The 15,161-nt window shown below is 32.9% G+C and overlaps 1 protein-coding gene across 2 annotated transcripts in view; it reads right to left on the bottom strand.

Annotated features, from left to right (window-relative positions):
- LOC119083338 (GTP-binding protein Rhes-like) overlaps positions 1–15,161 on the bottom strand; it is a 42,661-nt gene that overhangs the window by 12,942 nt on the left and 14,558 nt on the right. For both annotated transcript variants that reach the window (XR_005088844.1, XM_037193033.1), the window contains exon 2: positions 942–1,661. Coding sequence is in view for 1 of the 2 variants with exons in the window: in XM_037193033.1 (XP_037048928.1) it covers positions 942–1,135 (194 nt within the window). In the remaining variant the exon portion in view is untranslated. The remainder of the gene's footprint in view (positions 1–941; positions 1,662–15,161) is intronic.

The raw sequence follows: 15,161 nt of genomic DNA, 5'->3' as shown, positions 1-15,161 counted from the left end.
GGAAAATCATTAACTTTGCCATAATATTTCACGTTTGATTTGTGTTTACTTTCAGTTACAAAAATACATTATTATGTCCCCTTATTTATCATTTACTCTACATAACAAAACATTTATCACAGGATTAACGTCTACTAACTCAATCAGATGATAGAGTTAACGTCGAAAAGTTATTCATTTGGGAAATGTTGCCGTACTTATGTGTATCAAAATATATATGTGAGGCACACCGTTAAGCACTGTGAAATTTTCATTCCAATATAAAACAAACAACTGTATGTACGTTGATAAAATCTATAATAGATCAGTGAAGAGGAAAAAAAAAATCGATCCCAAAAAATTAAGAAAAAGAAAATTGGTAACAAATTTATGGCACTTTCGAATAAGCATGAAAAGTTAAAATTATGGATTCGGTTTTGGTGTTTGGCATTATGCGAAATCTATTTTTCTTTCTTTTTTAAATAAAGATCGTCGAGTTGATGGAAAACATATTTAAAATTGAGGGTACTTTAATACGAAAATAAATTTCACGTTAAATTGCGGCAAAACGATTTCGGGTAAGTTGTTTTTCGTATATTTATATTTATAGAGAAAAGAGATTTTGAGAAATGTTCCGGCTGCAATAAACATTTTCGCAAGAAAAAAAAGGTACGAAAAAAGTTAGATTTTCAGCACGAAGAATAAAGTTTTCCCCAAATTGTTGGAAAGAAATAAATTGAAATATTTAATTTTCGTTGAAGTGAGCATGTGTTCAACGTTGCCGATAAGTCTTCAGTTCCTTTTGTACACGAAAAGTGTATGTGTTGATTGACTACAGTTTTACTGCCGACGAGAGTCAACTTTGAAAATTTATACGTATTACGTTACATTACTGCATGTTTCCGTATTGCTTGGGCTACATATGCTTTGGAAAGTAAACAAAACACATTGTCAACACTTACCCTAACATTACCAATCGATAACAGTTTTTCGCTGGTGGTACACTGTCATCACCACATGAGCCCGCACTGCCTGGACTCGGACCGGGACCTTGAAATACATCCACCGACGGACTTCTAGTTCGATCTATGTTCGTATCATTGTTGCGTGAACAAAACCATGTACTACAACGATTCAACCGATTCGTACATTCCATTGTAAAGCTGCTAATCTTATCACTAACATCTATTAAATGCTTCTTGGTTCGACCACAGGCCGAAGCCGTTTCATTTTCATCGCTGCGCGTTTCGTTGTACTTGTTTTCAGACGTTTCTTCATAATCTGATGATGACGGCTCTTTGATTTGAACTGGTATGTTGATTCGAACCGGTAGATCGGTGACGGTTTAGTTGCGTGTATTTCAATATTTAAAGGAAAAAAGAATGGAAATGAAAGCACTCTTTCAAATCACCTGACTGAAAATAATCAATTTTTAATTGATTCCGGTGATGATACGCTCCCAGCGTGTATTCAATTTCAATGGCGTTTTAAATACTCCCTTTCTGTATTTATCATCAAAGTTTGATTAATTGGCTTACACAACTTGCTTTTGCATTTATATGTACATCTATACGTATCGGTATGGTGAAGAATTCCAATTTTCAATTTAAAATTCCATCAATTTTCGCTGGAACAAATTGTAGTGCGGTTTTCCTATTTACTCTATTTGTGGTTTGAGATTTCTGAAATGGGAAATAAACAAAATTTATTAATGATTTTACATTTTGATTGGGGTTTATCTTAGAGATCAATTAAAGTTGTTTTTGCAATTATATGTGTCCCGATTAGATCGTTTCGTTATAAGAACAGTGATATATATTGAATGAATGGACTGCTGTTGATACAAAGGACAATGACAATATGCTTGGAAAAAGAAAACGACTACCTTCTTAGCCACTTACACCCAACGGCAAATAATTTAATTGTTCGAACAACACAAAACAAAACAAAAAAAAATGATAAAAAAGACCGAAATTAATTAATTAGTCATCTTAGTCAGGCATTAAAATTTTGTATGTCTATACACCAGCAGGTGCCAAATTGCTCTCCAGAGTCAAATTAATAAAGAGAAAATGAAAAATTATGTAAAACGATAATCAAATATTCACAAATTTTGTATTTTCCCGACGCAGGTCGCGTGATATACATGTTTATATTCATACACAGCAGGGTAGCTGTAAAATTTTAACCTGATTAAGTAATGTTTGATTGGAGAATCTTTTATTAAATTTTCATTACATCCGGTTTGTAATTTATATTTCATATAGTTCCTGATATTCCATATACATTTCGAGTTTGATCTGGATATGAAAGCTAAATAAATATCAACATAAAATGTAGTTCGCAGCGAAAGCTTTTGAAATAAAAAATAAATCGTAGAGGAAATGAAGAATAAAACAAAACTTCGTTTGACGTAATTTGTGGAAATATATTTGCAACGACGTTCTTAATTAGAAATCTTTTGAGACACACTGCATTCAATATTCATTGCGAATGGATACTTATTAATGTTGAGTATTATTGAAAATTGTAAAGATTCTCAAAAGTAAATACGATAAATGAAAAATTGAAATTTTAAAAGAAATTTTTTTAGACTTTGTAGACATCTTTAAAATTAAAATCGTTAAAGGATGATGGAAACAAAAGAAAAATGTTTTCATTGCAAAAATACATTTCGAAAATGAAACTTCGGAAAATATCTATGAGTGGTGTTGAAAGTAAGATGAATTGAACCCCGATGTTCCAATTCACTCATTTACTGATACGAATATTCCTTTCAGATATCTGACTATTTACAATTACATTCTCTATATTTGCAAAGGACTGTGTACAGTCATTCCTGAGCGCCACAAACTTAATGTTTTTTCACTCAAGTACATACAGTTCCACCTCAACTAAAAGAATGTACCAGTATATCAGACCGTCTATGAAATGGTTTACGTTTTTTACATCCACTTGAGGAGCTATGATACTCTATAAATATATAATATAAGTCTCGTTACTAATTCGCCCTTCTCTATGACGTTCCAAAGTCAAACACAGAAGAAAGTTGAAAATGATTTACTCCACCCAGACATTGTTCATTGGCCTCATATAAATTAGTATATAAAGTAATGAAAATTATGATCACCACACATTGACTTTATAGCGGTAATTATTTTTGATTGTGATTAATAATTTTGCGTAGACAGTTTACAATAGGTCTGTCCCAAAGTTAAAAAAAAAATGTTTAATAAACGAAATAGAAATGGGTTAAGAATGTGTTGGATTAAAATAATAAATCGTAGGGATCCCTAAAACTTTTGCAAATGGCAAGCGTGTCGCGATATCATCATTAAATCTACTACTGCTTCCGTTTGAAGTATCGCCTAATGTTTGACGAAAAATCTACTACCTCTTTAGATTGACTATACTTTATGGTTTATAAGAGAACCCTAGCTACAGATAATCTTATTTTTTGTTGATGTCGTTGTCAATAACAGATTAACTGAATACTATAATTACAATAGGTGGATAGGATTCTAAGTTCGCTGGAACGATTTTATCAGTTATTTCGACCTAAAAAAAATTACAAAAATTAAACTCCAATAAGAGATACGAACGACACGAAAATTACCTACATGATTAGGAAACCAACTGCCAAAAGTCGAAATAAAATACCACGTTTCCAGTCATATCTCATATTACAGTTGTGAAGTTGTATGATACGACAATTTCAGTCCAGTCATGCTATCCATACCACATGCTATAGTACCACATGCTATAGTACCACATGCTATAGTACCACATGCTATAGTACCACATGCTATAGTACCACATGCTATAGTACCACATGCTATAGTACCACATGCTATAGTACCACATGCTATAGTACCACATGCTATAGTACCACATGCTATAGTACCACATGCTATAGTACCACATGCTATGTACGACGTACATAATGTAATATTGTAGTCATGTGGTAATGCTTGCTGTGGCAACCCGTAGTATCGAATGAATAAAATCATTTCGATTGAAACTGGTGGAACTTACGAACCTTTCTAGTATTTCTCGTAATGATTTTTTTTTATTATCCCGCAATTCGTGTAACGTTAAATCGATCCTAATATTAACTTTCCTTATCATCGAATTTAAAAGGAAATTTCTTTTCAATTTCATTTCAAAGCATGTGATTACACCATAAAATATTGAAAATCTAAATACAAAAACATAATAATCGCCCATTAATAAAATCATTATTTATTCACGAAAAAATTGTGTCTACAATTTCTGAAAAGTTTTAATTAATCCAAATTGTTCAATTCTCAGCCTGAATAACCTATCTGCTCCGACCTACCCTCCGCAACAGATTGTCATATTCTCATCCCATGATTTTTCTTTTGTTTTCAAAAATGTTTTTTCCTGATTGAAGTTGAAAATATTTCTTGTTACATTTTGATGGGGGTGACAAGGACAATTAATTGATTTATTGAAACTTCTTTCTATGAAATTGATTTGATAAGAATATCTGACCGATTTATTCTGTTGGAAAGGAAGTATAGCTGTGGTCTCAGAGGAACGTTATTTGAATAAGAATTTTTATAGGAAATTACAGTGACCGACATCTCAAATGTCTCACTGACATTTTTTTCAGAGAATGTCATTGTGAATTTGCAATGACACAATAAAATTCTCAGAAAAATTTGACAGTGAGACATTTGAGATGTCGTTCACTGTAGGCTGAATACATTTAAAAATCTCAAATATTTTTTTTTGATAAACTTGTCTGAGTTGTTGTAACAATTTATAACTGAATTCATTCAAACTGCTTCTCAAGGACCTGCATAAAAAATTGAAATCTACACATGATCCGAGCTCGAGCATCCTCGTTCTATTTACAATTGCGATGATAAAAGAGGTTATTCATTTCATTTGACCACACGTGCACACTTCATGTTATAAAATAAAATTTTGTCAGAAAGTAACTCCTGCACCACATGAAGCGTATAGTATTTCCGATTATAGGAAAGACGAACATAATATACTTATGGACATAACTCTACGAAACATTCGTGCTCGTTGTGGATACACTTTTTTATCTGAAACAGTTTGTGGTATACCTTACATTTGAAATCAGGTTCAGGTGTATAACACCTAGTGAATAACACCATATCGTAATAGATATCATAATCTAATAAGTGAAAATCGTTCATCCTTTTGACATACATATTATAGTTCGCGATAACCCCTTTCTTCTACACTGGCAGTGCGAGTGCAGAATTTTATTTGATGGATGAACGAAATGCCATGGTAAGTTAGAAACATGAGAATGATTTTAATAAAACATTTATGCTACATTGCATGGGGCTTTACGAACTTTATATGACCTTTTCAGTATACTAAGTATATTTTCAATCATAACTTCATCGTCTGTACATAAATTTGATTTGACGTTATGTATATGGAAATGACAAACAATATATGGTACACACGCAAAATACATCTATGCAAATCGACAGCGATGTAAAATAGTATACGACTCAAAGTTTCATTTATCTTTCTCTCCTATTTATAATTATTCCGACGTTTGAGCAAAGTTGGATGGGACAGAAATATTATTTTTATGGCAAAAGATTCATCATTCGGTAAATAGTTTGTAAAATAGGTTCAAACTATTTGGTAGGTGAACGTGTATTTAATGGGCTAATTAATTACGAACACAACGTGAGGTAATTTATTGAAACCTATGTCTACACGATAGTGATTGTATCATTTGACTCCGTTTTTCTGTGCAGCATGACAAATTAAATCATTAGATCCGTAGTTTCTAGTTTTTACCAGACCAGGAAAATAAATTTAATTCGTGCAGAAAACCTGTCAATGAAAGCCTGAGTTTGTATTGTTGTACACCACCTTCAGATTTGTCGTTTTAAGACTTACTTTACATTTTAAAACCATCCGTAAAACCATCTTTTCTATTGAAATCAATTATTTTGAACAACAATCATCCAGGGTAATTCTTGTAGATCTGACGACTTACATTCTCAATTTATTACGAATTCTCAGAAAAAACTCTTGAAGTATTTGTACCCATCTTCAGATTTTCGCATTGCAAACATGGACGAACAGACTCCTCTTGCTACAGTTTTCCTGTTTTCAATGTCAAATTCAAATTTATTGTTTACAATAGAAAAATGTCAACTACAACTTCGAACCACCTGGGTGAAAACCTAACTATTTTATCCTGATGCTATAACGTACTATTATGCGTACAAAGCAAGTTTCAATGGTTCTAATGAAACCATTACTGTCCGGAAAATTACTTAATCCAATCAATGTATAAACCATAAACAAAATCGGCTTAGTTTTGTTTTGTTTTTTATTAAAACAAATCTCAAGTGATCTGGAGCGTCTATTTTTGCAAGATATAGGTACGATATAGCATAAGATAATATATCCCGTTGGCAATTAGGTTAAGCTATTTATGTTTTTTTTATGTGATAAACCACATCATTTTGTATGTAAAAAACAATGTTTTACAGCGAACCATAAAATCTTACAGTGTTTCATGTAGCGTTATTAAACCGCAAAAAAAGCCCCAAGTAAGCAAACAAAAATGAAAATAAGTTTACCTCAAACGTATGTCTATACTTGTATAAAAGTTGCACAATTCAGTTACGAGATATTTTATCCAAAGTTTGAAAACTCCATCCATTGCCCGTTTTTATACGATGAATATGAGATATGAGATAGCATCCAACGATTTGTTTATTAATTTTGTTGTTGTTGTTGTTTCTAATATATTGTTTTTTGACACCAGTCGTTGATTAATTTGAAAAATAGAAAATTGTGTTTTCTAGATACAATGCATAATAGAACGTTCTTCAAAAATACGCTGGAAGTGGCACGACGTGGTACATTGAACAAGTTTCTTCATTTTAATATTTTATAGTTCAAAATAAACTATTTGGTTAACGTAAAGCACATAAAATACACCTGATAAGGAAGACAGGCGAGGCGTCACCCTCTCTCACAAATATTCAACTGAAGATCGCGCAACAACTTTGAACATTTTCTGTTACTGTAAGAATCTCAAGAAAGACATACAAATTGGCAGAGACATGTTCCTATTGCTCATATTACATCATTCTAAAGTTGTGACCACGGGATATTGCAAAAAAGATACGAAAACGGCCAAGGAAGGCGAACATAACTATACAACTGAATTCTGGCACAAATTTTTCGATAAGTGCTCCGATTGGAACGAAACGATAAAAAATTCGCATTTGCAATAATGACCAACGGTGTGGCGGTTTCAGTGCAATTGAACAATAATTGTGCAATAAGGACTCACGTCCGTATTCGTTGGAATTGGAAGCACTCAAGTCAAAAAAACAGAAACAATACAAATTATTCGGCCAACGTTACAACAGCAAAGCGTACAATCAACTAGTAGGACAAGGCCATGGATAACGCATTCGCTTGAAATGTGCCGAATCCTGACTTTTTTTCTAAACCCTAAATGTCAGCCCTTCCAAGTGAGGGCGTTTTAAAATTGTTTCTGACCAGTGTTTTTGAGACAACCAAACCAATGAAGAGCGGTAAATTAAAATTTCATCGAAACAGTGCCAAAACATGACACTCAAGAACATATCCAAGTTATATCGGCCACAGACTGCGTCACTTGGACGAGGCAATACTCTCTCTAGCAAACAAACTCTCAGCTCTCTGTGTCAAATTCCCACCCTATTTCTTTGTATTCTACAAACACTATTCTACATTTTGACTGACAACTGACTACGCTGTAATGTACATGTAAATTCCAAAGTCTACTTGATTTCACCACCTTAATAAAAGTAGTTTGTTTGCTAGAGAGGGTATTGGACGAGGCAATCGCAATTTATACAACGCACTTCATTCTACAAGTATGTACAAGCAGGCACAATCGGCTATTCATCGAATTGTTAATGATTTAGTAACCATTTCAGTCGAAAGTACGTATTTATTGCCTATTTGCTGATGGAGTTTCAGAATTGCCGTCTAGTTCTCCCATCGAGAAGTATAGAAGGTGTCCTGGTGTACGTAAATTGGTCAGTCGTATACGATGCCGTATTCTATGTCGTATGCCTTCGAAAGTTTAAGACAACAGCGCAAGAAATTCAGCAGTATAAGAGATGGGAATGGAAAGGGTACTATCATCGAAATTGCTCCAATTGCAATCCTTCGCAACAATTTCTACCGTTGCCAACAACAATCCAAAAAAAAAGAATCACCCAAGACAATTCTCATTAAAATGGTGAATCAAACGCACACCGTATACACAAAGAAATTTTCCGATTGGGTTCTGATGCAAAATAAAATTTAATTCACTGATTCATCCATACAGATATAACTAGTTGAAATTTTGTAGTTCGTTTTTTCTATGCTGAAAACTAGAAATGTTTAGTGTGTTTTTATCGTCAGCATCGTATATTGAACCAAGGACCAAGGACATCACCGAATCGTATATAAAAAAATCCATTTCCATTTCAAAACTTTACGATGATGCACTTGAAAATTTATGATATCGCCAAAGTTTAAGCTATTTCAACCGAATGGTCCATAAAATAAAGCTCTTTGAAAAGGTTTTCCATTAAAAATAATATATATTATATATATCTACAGCCGAGTAAGTGACAATGAACGAATAAACATAAATTGAAGTTTTATTGCAGCGTTTTTTATTCGTTATATTCTTCATCATACGTATATACTTATACTACCTTATACTACACTTGAACATAAAATCATATGCTGTGCAAATCACATACGTTTTCTCACATTCATATACGTTCGAATTTTATATGCTACAAAATATTGTAATTGGCAATTTTTTTATGGGAAAATGACATAAAAGCTATAATGTATTAATTTTAAGTGCTATGTTTAAAACATAAAACGTTCTACCTTCACTTTCCGTGTATTAGCACAGTGACATTATCATCGAACGTTCGACTTCTCATTCTATATGTCACCTATAGTATACTAACAGACACGACACGGAAATGCTCAAATAAAGTGTGATTGCTGTTTGAAACGCTTCAATATGAGTACTCAAAGCATCTGTGAGTCATGTTTCGTGTCTTACAGAGTTTTTACTCACTATTACCTGTCAATTACATGGTAATCGATAGTGTGTACACATTTGTGTCCCCCTTTTTTTTCTACTGAATCAATCGTGACAATTGCTTTGAATGAAACTATTCAATTCATTAATGCCAAACATCATGAAATTTCTGTATCAAAAGAACGATTTTGTTGGTTGAACGACGTACTTACAAAGGCCTTACACATACTGAAATGTTATTGCAATCATTGCTTAAATATTGATTCCAAAATGACATTTTGCATTGGAGAATATTCAATCTAAAATTTAAAAGACGATTGCCATTTTGAGGACCCAAGCGAGACGAAGAAAATTCAGAAAGTATAAGTGGTGACCAGAACAGCTAAACAAACATTTAAAATTCGTAATGCTACGGAGAAAGGTTACCCCCCTTTTTTTCAAAAAGGTTGTATCTGATCTATCTGTTATTTCATTTTTATTTACCTCATGAAATTTTTTACATTTTTCCTTTACTTTCATGCCCATTCATGCACACACAAAAATGTTTCACGGTACATATAACTTTTTATTTAACACATTTTTTATGAAGAGGTTAAATTGTTAAATTTGATATATTTGTGTAATGTGCCATTGAAGAACCATTTGTATATACTACTTGTCTAATCGAACAAAATTATACACGCGAGTGAAATTTTTATTCCGCTTAAGCGGGGTCGTAGCCGAATTTCCAAGCTTACACATTCCATTCACAAAAATCCATTAACATTTACACGAAAATCAAATCGATGACGAATATCCTCATTCGAAAACTATTAGCAGGGACATTTGAATGAAACGTAATAAAGGGTACTATAATGCTAGTTGAAACTTAAGATAAATTTTTACAGATCTCAGACATATAATCGGTCAATTATTACACAGAAAACTGTACAGTAATCGCCATATTGTCGTCATACTATATTCATATTGTGGATAATTGATCCTTCAATTTGTCCGTATCGTTTCCAACATTTTAAGTAGCATTAGCTTTGCTAATGAAAACAAAACGTATCAATTCCCAGTTTGTAGCTTAATTAAAACGGATTGCAACTAAATATTTAATTACTTAAATCCATTTTCGAATATAATAATAAATGTTCGAATTAAGAGGAGTATAACGTCACGTTCGTTCAAAAGACAAGTACTGAATAATTGCAAGCTTAAAACTGTAAATAGGAGATGTGTAGCAGATTTATTGATTTATCCAGTGATGGTTAAATATTCATGATGTAGTAATTTACCATTTTGAAATCATGTCGTGAAATTTTTTCGACCTAAATACCATTCCAGAAAAAAAGGGAAATGAAACGTATAAAAAAGTCTTTTTAAATTAAAGTTCTGAATCGTTTCAAAAAAGCAGCGAACGATACATATACAATAGTTGTTATATACATTAGCTGATTCCATGAAAAGAGTTGATGTTTAAAGGGATAAACCGTGGAATAGGAAACTTCGAAACTTGCTCTAAAGAAATGTTTAACGTAGAAAGAAAGTAAAGCCCAAAATATTCAATAAAAATATTCGTTACGCATACCTTTCGATACCCTCGTTAAATTGAAAGACATTTCTTTTGTATACCTCTCGCGCTACTCTACTTACAAACTATGTATGGAAAGAGCTTTTCTATGGCGTAAAATTGAGCCTTACCAAAGTAATATTTTTAATAACTTTATGCATTATGAACACAAAGCAGATGTAATCTGCTTCAGGATGTATCTCGTCAACCGTATAAAAAATGTATTGACTCGAATTGACTATGCTCAACGGAAGCGCTCGTCACATTTAATGAAACACATTTCCTGGTTATTTTCAAATTATGTACCGGACCTAGCTTAATGTTAATAATCTTTTTAATTAAATTTAATAAACTAATTTCATGCCTCGGAGGGTAGATTGAAAACATACTAATGCGGAGCATGGTCAATTATGTACATTATGCAAAATATGTACACCGTACACTATATGTATGAATGAGAAAAATGTAAAAAATTCCATGCCCTGTAGGTATTCAGTGTGTTAGCATTGTAAGAAGTCAACAATGTTGTTGGAGGTTAAATTCTTGTTTATCTAAAGCATTCCAACTAAGTATAGTTGAAAACATGTACGGGTGCTTCTCAACAATGCAAAGGCAGAGTTTAAAAAAAAAAACAATTACATACTGGGGTGGGGGTGGGTTGTTATTACAGATACAACATGATAGTAATTTGAATTTTTACTCAATTAAATTTGTTTATCCACGAATGTGGGAAACGTTCAACGGTAAAGCCGTCATATTAATAAAACTCAATTTATCAAAGCGAAACATATCCCCGGCTTAGTGGTGTTTTAAACTGCCACTTTATAAATAATTCCATTGATCGTATAAGATAAATCTCTTTTATACGTGAGACGGTGTTATATTTGATAATTTATTTACATTACTCTGGCTTTTAAATGATTTGATGAAATGAACAAACACACTTCATATGATACAACAAAATGTGTTGCAGGTTGTTTTTCTTTTTAAATTCAATTCAGAGAGACACGTTAAGAAGTTAGGAAAAATTGAAGTATTACAGAAAGTTAGCTCTCATTCAAAGCTTTTTTATGAATGCTTTTCCATAGAAAATTTTAAATCGATTAAGCCAAAAAAGAAAATTCCAGTGTACGGCAACAGATTGATATGAGCTTTTGACGTTGACATTTTTGAATTTGATTTATTTGTACTGTTAACCAATTATATTATGACTAGGGCTGTAGGATGCATTACTTTTACATCCTACGCACTTCCCACTTTCAATTGAACCAACGAATTCAATTTCATTTTTGATTATGTGGATTGACATCATTGACATACAAGTGGTTAGTTCTCATTATCTACACCATATATTTTGCGTGTCCAAGCAGTTAAAGAAGCACTAGGTAGCGTCAATGAAAATTCTGAAAGGACAGTTTAGCTCACATCTGACTTGATCACAAAGGTAGTAACCAAATTAGAAGAGATTTTTTTGTGTATTACAACCATATGTATTTTACGTGCTACATGAGTCGAAAACCGTACTTTTCATGTTTCACGCACGACTTTTGACGCCCAAAGCATGTAACATTACATAACTCGGGATAAAAAGATGACTTGTCTCGGCTGCGCCTCGGATCAGCAAAATTCACACGAAAACTCTACTTTTCATCTTTTTATCCCGAGTAATGTAAAATACTAATGCTGTTCTGATCTTTCAAACGTGAGAAGGATGAAAAAACGGTAGCAGTACAGTCGATTGCCATTTTGTTACACAACCTCTTTTGATTAGTATTTTGCTATTTTCTCCAATTTAAACTCAGAAATCGACATACGTTTTTACCGCTTTTGTTGGTTTTTTTCATCCAATTCGTTCCATTCATTTTATACATGTATTTCATTAGTGTTTTACATTTCTATCATTTCACAAGAACTTGCTTCTCACGTTTGAAAGATCAGAAAAGCATTTGTATTTTACATTTCTTGGGATAAAAAGATGAAAAGTAGAGTTTTCGTGTGAATTTTGTTGATCCGAGGCGCAGCCGAGATAGACATTTCATCTTTTTATCCCGAGTTATGTAATGGATGTTACATGCGTTGGGCGTCAAAAGTCGTGCGTGAAACATGACAAGTACGGTTTTCGACGCATGTAGCACGTAAAATACGGTGGCGGGACATTTCGACACCGTCAATATCGTCAGGAACGATATTATCGTTTTTTTGGACGATACTATCATCTAAAAAACGATACTATCGTCTAAAGAACGATAATATCGTTTTTAGACGATAGTATCGTCCAAAAAAAACGATAATATCGTCTAAAAAAACGATATTATCGTCTAAAAAATTTTCATCCAGGACGATTATATCGTCTAAATTGGCTAATTCTAAAATATTGTCTGGACGATATTACCGTTCTAGAAAATCTAATGGATATTTTCGTTTTCTGTACGATAATATCGTCCAAAACGATAATATCGTCCTGGGCGATATTATCGTTTTCTTAAATGATAATATCGTCCAGCACGATACTATCGTTTAAAAAAACGATAATATCGCCCAGGACGATATTATCGTTTAGTTTTGGGTGGTAATATTGTCCAGGACTTAATTTTACTCAGAGGTGCAGCAAGAACCGAATTCTCTTCCAAAATATCAAAAAACAATTGTCAGAGGAAATCACCTACACATCAGTGTTTAAAAAAGGCGTTTAGTTCGTCCCTAAATAATTCATCTTTTTACGAAATGAATACCAACTTAGATTGTACATAAAAAGCGTTTTAACACGCCGAGCGATCCGGCCCATTGCCCCGGAGCGAAGCGGAGGGCCGCAATGCGAGCCGGGCGCCGGAACGGTGTCGGAACTTAGGAGTTAATTTTTTTTTCTCGCATCGTCTCATAATTAGTCTGTGTAATTTTTCTATTATAAAATTTAAATTTACGGAACCAAATGAACCAATTTTTAATATATATTTGCCGTCTATAAAAAGGTGTTTATCTACAAGATTTTGTGTTTCGTCTTCAACAACCATCCAGAACGATAATATCGCCCAGGACGATATTATCGTCTAGAATTTTTATTTTAAAAAACTTTCCCAAAAATTATCGACCAGGACGATAATATCGTCCAAAATAACGATAATATCGTCCAGCGGATATTTTCATCCAGGACGATATTATCGTAAAAAAAACAATATTATCGTTTTTTGAACGATAATATCGTTTTTTAGACGATAGTATCATCAAAAAAACGATAGTATCGTCCAAAAAAACGATAGTATCGTCCAAAAAAACAATATTATCGTTTAAAAACGATATTATCGTTTTTTTAAACGATAATATCGTCAAGAAAACGATAATATCGTCCTGAAAATATTTTAAAATTTATAATTTTAGACGATATTATCGTCCTGGATGAAATTTTTTTAGACGATATTATCGTTTTTTAGACGATAGTATCGTCTAAAAAACGATACTATCGTTTTTTGGACGATACTATCGTCTAAAAAACGATACTATCGTCCAAAAAACGATACTACCGTTTTTTAGACGATACTATCGTCTAAAAAACGATAATATCGTCTAAAAAAATTTCATCCAGGACGATAATATCGTCTAAAATTATAAATTTTAAAATATTTTCAGGACGATATTATCGTTTTCTTGACGATATTATCGTTTAAATCGTTCCTGACGATATTGACCGTGTAGTTATGTCGCCTCACCGTATATAGTACACAAAAAAATCTCTTTTAAATTGGTTACTGCCTTTGTGATCAAGTCAGATTTGAGCTAAACTGACCTTTCAGAATTTTCATTGACGCTACCCAGTGCTTCTTTAACTGCTTGGACACGCAAAATATATGTTTCAGATAATGAGAACTAACCACTTGTATGTCAATGATGTCAATCCACATAATCAAAAATGAAATTGAATTCGTTGGTTCAATTGAAAGTGCGAAGTGTGTAGGATGTAAAAGTAATGCATCCTACAATACTATAGTCATAATATAATTGGTTAACTGTAATCTTCTTTTCTTTTGTGGTTTCGCACTTATAAAAATAAGGAACTTGTTGTTTTTAACACCTTCGGCATGAAACATATTTTTCATGCAAGCTAAGTGAAAATATTTGTGGAACAGTGAGCCGTTGTATCGGTTCGGATGCAGCCTAATTACACACATTGAAAAAAAAATAATTCCTTCCTAGTTACGAGAACAACATAATTCTGAGGAAAGGTAATGAGTTTTTCTCCTGCGATTATTACAATTGTTGTTTACTAACGGACAGAAAACGACTAATTACCGTCTCGCTCAAAACCAGTTATTCGAATTTTCTTGCAGCAACATACAAAATACCGTACTGTCTTGCTGGCGTGTAGAATATATTTCTCGCCTTAGGCTCGAAGCTCAAACTTCCAACACGCCTCAACAAAAATGTTTCGGCAAGCCAGTAATGGACGGTTTTACACTGCGTAGTTTTCATACAGACGGAGAAGTTCTGAAGTGTTAAGTTATATGAAAAAACATTCACCTTACCCGCATGAAAAACTTTATGTCA

This window comes from Bradysia coprophila, unplaced genomic scaffold (genome assembly GCF_014529535.1).
Source record: "Bradysia coprophila strain Holo2 unplaced genomic scaffold, BU_Bcop_v1 contig_588, whole genome shotgun sequence".
Lineage (NCBI taxonomy): Eukaryota > Metazoa > Arthropoda > Insecta > Diptera > Sciaridae > Bradysia > Bradysia coprophila.
Note: the sequence above shows the minus strand (reverse complement) of the source record. Positions and strands in the feature narration are given on the sequence as shown.